At 44.9% G+C, this 5251-nt stretch overlaps 1 protein-coding gene across 1 annotated transcript; it reads left to right on the top strand.

Moving 5' to 3' along the window:
• The first annotated feature begins 632 nt into the window (after positions 1-632).
• LOC112119515 (olfactory receptor 51G2-like) lies at positions 633-1604 on the top strand. Its single transcript, XM_026658753.1, has one exon. The coding sequence runs from the start codon at positions 669-671 to the stop codon at positions 1602-1604; it is 936 nt and encodes a 311-aa protein (XP_026514538.1). The 5' UTR covers positions 633-668.
• Positions 1605-5251: the final 3647 nt, after the last annotated feature.

Below are 5251 nucleotides of genomic sequence, written 5' to 3'. Positions count from 1 at the left end.
GTATGGGGAAAATAAATAGGATAGTTAATAGTGCAATGAAACACATTTATAAATAGCATCAATGAAGGACATGATCCTTTTCAGCATGCATTTGCCGTGTGCTTACCACATGTCAAGATACAATAGACCACACTCAGAAGTGGAGGGCCAGAAAGGGTCTCTGTGAAGGTCATAATTTTAAAATTATATGGGCCAAGATATTAGCCGGATTCAAAGAGGGATTGGATGTTTCTATGGGCAACCAAAAAATTCAATTACAATAATAAGGATTAAAAAAAAAAAGAAGAAGTCTTGGTAGGGCTATACATCTTCCTGATTTACGCCACAAAATATGTCCAACTAGTGGGTGTCTTGGGGAAACTTTCCCCAGGAGCAGGTTCTCTCAATTGCCTATTGCAGGGCTTCTTCCACCTTCCCCTAAAGCATCTGGAACTGGCCACTGGATACTGGGCCACTGAACTACAGGTCTGATCCAGTATGGCAATGCCTATCTTCCTATCATTGGTGTAAATCCAAGAGTATATTTTTGTTGATCTACCTTGAGCTCCTAAGCATCTCTAGACTTGCATTGAGAGAAGAAAGATTTTCATTAAATATCATCTAGTCTCCTGTTATTTTTTCCTTTTAGGAAGGAAAGCTGAAAACTCTCCTGACCATCACAGTACATTATGTCAGCTGTCAATGACACCAAATTTCAATTTGCAGTGTTCCTTCTGACCAGGCTACCTGGACAGGAAGACATGCATCTCTGGATCTCTATCCCCTTCTGCTTCATGTATGTTATTTCGATATTAGGAAATTCAGTCATTCTCTTCATTATAAAAACCAACTCAAGCCTCCATGAGCCCATGTACATTTTCCTTTCCATGTTGGCCGTCACAGAGCTTGGCATATCGATAGCCACCATACCGACAATACTGGGCATATACTTGTTTAACTCTAGGGAGATCAGCCTCAATGCCTGTTTTGCCCAGCTGTTCTTCATCCACTCGCTTCAATGTATTGAATCCGCTGTGCTCTTGTTAATGGCCTTTGACCGCTTCATTGCGATTTGTAACCCACTGAGATATGCTTCCATCTTAACTCTGCCAAAAATACCCAAGATGGGACTGGTGTGTGTGCTAAGAGGGATTGCCGTAGTATTCCCACTCCCCTTGTTCCTGAAACAGTTCCAATACTGTCGAGCCAATGTCCTCTCCCATTCCTACTGCCTCTTCCAGGAGGTCATGAAGATGGCTTGTTCGGATATCAGTGTCAACAGCATCTATGGATTGTTTGCTAAACTCCTAACGATGGGGTTGGACTCGTTGCTCATCTTCCTCTCTTACATAATGATCCTGAAAACAGTGCTGAGTGTCGCGTCCTCCAAGGAGTGCCTCAGGGCCTTGAACACCTGTATCTCCCACCTCTGTGCTGTCCTGCTCTTCTACACACCAGAGCTCGGTCTGTCTGTGATACACAGATTTGGGAAGGGCTCTTCTCCCTTACTTCAGATTCTCCTGGGATACATTTCCCTGCTGGTCCCACCCCTGATTAATCCAATAGTGTACAGCTTGAAAAGCAAACACCTTCGTGCGAGAATACTCAGGGTGTTCATCAAGTGAAGGGTCACTTCATCACCCAGCTCCAGCGCTGGTAACATGGGAGACGAAATCAAGAAGCTGACCAAATGCTTCACTAATGCTTCTTAGAATCAAGTACCTAGCTAATATTCATAACTTCACATACAAAATGATACACACATACAGACAGCATAATTATAACCAGCAAATTACAACCATTTCATAGACACCTTATTTGACCTCCTTTGTAGAAGATTTGGTGCCACTACAGGACCTTGGTTGCAACAATGATCTATACAGTCCAAGTTCATGTCAATAATGTCACACCTCCTCTGGCAAACTGTGTAAAATTCTGGTCACTCATATTCCAGAAAGAAGAATTCAGACTGGAACAGGTTCAGAGAAGGGCTCCTAGGATGGTCAGCACAATGGACATCCTGTCTTACAAGGAAGCTTGAAGAGCTTGGCTGGTTGAGCCTAACACAATGCAGACTGAGTGGGGATCGGAGTGCTCTATAAATATATTGTGGAGGTAAATACCGGGGAGAGAGATGAGCTCCTGAAGCTAAAAGATAGTGCTGGCACAAGAACAAATGGGGACAAACTGACCAGGAGCAAAGGGAGGCTGGGAAGGAGAAGGAGGTTTCTGACCATCAGAGGAGGGAGTCTCTGGAACAGCCACCCAAAAGGAGCAGTGAGGGGAAAACAACCTAGCTGGTTTATGCACTGGACCATATGCCAGGAGGTCCCTTCCAGGTCTATGTCCCTAAGGGTCACAATAGCTCATTTGGCATCACACTGGAAGCTCATGTGGAGTTGCTTGTCCACTGTGACCCTGCTCTGTACCCTGGCTGATGGATTTGTCCCTCGATAGATTCAGGAGAAAGCATGACTTAGTGTTATTGTCTGGAAAAGGAATTGTTCTTGGGTTCCTGTTTGGTGATGTCACAGCAGTTAATTATCTTAGTTTATGGTACTCTCAGCATGTTGAGCTGCCAGCTGCTCCCTCCCCAGCCACTAGCCCCAGAGAGGAGAGGTTCAGTGATTGAAATGCTAGCCTGGGATTCAGAAGAACTATCTTCAGTTCCAAGCTCTTTCACAGAATTCTTCTGTGACCTTGGGCAACTCACTTAGTCCCTGTGTGTTTTAATACGGCACATTGTAAATGTTTACATCTAGGAACAAGGGATGTAGGCCATCCTTACTGGATGGGGGACCCAATCCTGGGAAGCAGTGATTCTGAAAAAGACTTAGGGGTCATAATGAGTTGAATATGAGCTCCGAGTGCGATGTTTCATCTGAAAAAGCTAGTGCCATCCGTGATGAACAACCAGGGGATCTCGAGTAGGAGCAGAGAGGTTATTCTGTATTTGGCAATGCGGGGATCCTTTATTCACTTCTGGTTTCTACAGTTGAAGAAGTATGTTGATAAATTGATGAATTGGAGTGGGATCAGGGAAGAACCATGAGAATGATTAAAGGATTAGAAAGCCTGCCTTATATATAATGACTAAACAAGCTTAATGAAGAGAGGGTGAAGGGGTGACTTGATCACAGTCTGTAAGTACCTGCATTATGAACAAACATTTAACAATGGGCCCTTCAATCTAGCAGAGAATGTTATAACAGGATCCAATGGTTGGAAGCTGAAGCTAGACAAATTCAGACTGGAACTAAGGTGTATTTTTTTAACAATGAGTGTAATTAACCATTGCAACAATTTACCAAGCACCGTGGTAAATTCTCCAGCACTGAAAATTGTTAAATCAAGGCAGAAGGAGACAATTGTTAAATCAAAGTTGTTCTAACAGCTCTGCTTTAGGATTTATTGTGGGGCAGGTCTCTGGCCTATGCTCTACAGGCGGTCAGATTAGGTGATCACAATGGTGCCTTCTGGTCTTGGGATCTGCTGTAGCCCAGTGGGCCACTAACCTCTATTATATTCACTGCTTTGCATTATATTCTGCTTCATTATAATCAACAGTAACACAAGGAACTTACAGGCTTGTATCATGTAAGACATTGCCTTCAGCAGTTAGCATGAGGCTTGAGACCTATGAACTTTGGCATATATAAACTTTGGTAACTCAAAAGTTGTGGGGAACTGCAAGAGGAGTGTAGGGGGAAATTTTGTCCATAACGACATCAGCCAACCACAGAACATGAACCGACACCAGCTTCTGGGAGGTTTTGGGACAGAACATCCAATTGCACGAGTGCCATGGCAACAAAACGACATATATGATAATGGGGTGAAATCATAAATACACTAACCTATAAAAGAAGGACACCTTAACATTGGTAAAAGGAGGAAATACAAATAAGGAAGATGGGAAAAACCGGGGCCGTCCTGGGAAAAAACCCTATTGAATATGTATTAGACATGGTAATGTCAGTGTAACATATTAGAAAAAGTAGCATCCCAGAGCAGTAGGAGAGAGCGATATAGCCCTAGCCCTTGGGCGGGACCGCAAGGTGATGGCTAATATTTCAGGTTGTTCTGAAAGGGATGGTGTGACTATGGATGTTCAGTTGTACTTTCTGTATTATCTGTCCACCTTACTGAGTTACAGTGTGTGTGACTTTGCTAAATGTATTAATAAATATTTATTTGTAAATATAAAAGAGTTCCTGTAATGCGAGTGTTGCACCTGTGCATGTCACAGTCATCCCCAGCTATATAATAATTTTAATAATACCGGGCTTGATCTTGGGTCAAAGTAATAACTAGGATTTTTTATTCATCATCTATAAATCGGGCTACACTGTCCAGTGGTGTTAATATCACTTGATGGGGTGTTGTTCTGCTAAATATGTTAGAGACTGAGAGGCACTCAGACACTACAATAGTTGAGGTCATGGCTAAGTGCCTTAGAGAGATTTCAGCTCTCAGATTTGGGGCAGTGAGCAGAGAACCTGAACTCTTCCCATCACCCCTTGGTGATGAGGCCTGTCATTAACACAGCCCCCTTTGATGAGGGAGTTCTGAGCCTCTCCTGCAGCTCGGCAGTAAGAGGGGGAATCAGGATGTGCTTTAAGAAAGTGAAGGCTCTGGAGAGGGTTGCCTGGCTGAACAGAGCCCTGCTGGGCTGCCCCTTGGTCTGATCCTGACCCCCACCCGCTCCATGAGCACCGAGAGCCACTCTAGCACTGGAGATAGACTTCAAACCCTGCATCCAAATTTCCATCATCACCAACTTTGGGGATAGCAAGGTCAGGGGGAGAGGGTTATTTAGGTCCAGTAGGAGGCTAGCAGCAGGCATTTGGAGCTGGGCTTGAGTCTCACCCCTTTCTATTAAGAATGGGCATGGCCTTGTTTACCCAGCGTGTGCATGTCTCATGCCTGAATGTAAGGGGACTGCCCCTTCCTGACATTCAGTGGGGGTGTTTGGTTGGCTAGCTCCCAGCACTAAAAGGAGAAGGGTTGATGAGAAATCAGGACCCTGAGATTGACAGTCCCCAGGAACAATGGGGAGAGACCAATGCTCCAGGTCAGTCTGATTGACAGGGTGGGCAGGCTAATCAGGGAGTCAGGAGGCCAGGGTGGGTCCCATCCTCCTTGTGAGATGGAATTGCCTCGGGCAGACAGAGTGGGGCAGAGCTAAGGAGGAAGGAGGGGCCCAAGCTGAGCTCAGGAGCAGAGCTGCAGCCACAGAGCCAGAGACGCAGCCCAGGGAGAGCAGAACCTG

Source organism: Terrapene carolina, unplaced genomic scaffold, assembly GCF_002925995.2.
Source record: "Terrapene carolina triunguis isolate 2854851 unplaced genomic scaffold, T_m_triunguis-2.0 Scaffold511, whole genome shotgun sequence".
Classification (NCBI taxonomy): Eukaryota; Metazoa; Chordata; order Testudines; family Emydidae; genus Terrapene; species Terrapene triunguis.
Note: the sequence above shows the minus strand (reverse complement) of the source record. Positions and strands in the feature narration are given on the sequence as shown.

What these genes read in the sequence shown, in the direction of transcription:
- LOC112119515 (XM_026658753.1), top strand. Translation starts at nt 669, where the DNA reads ATGTCAGCTGTCAATGACACCAAATTTCAATTTGCAGTGTTCCTTCTG.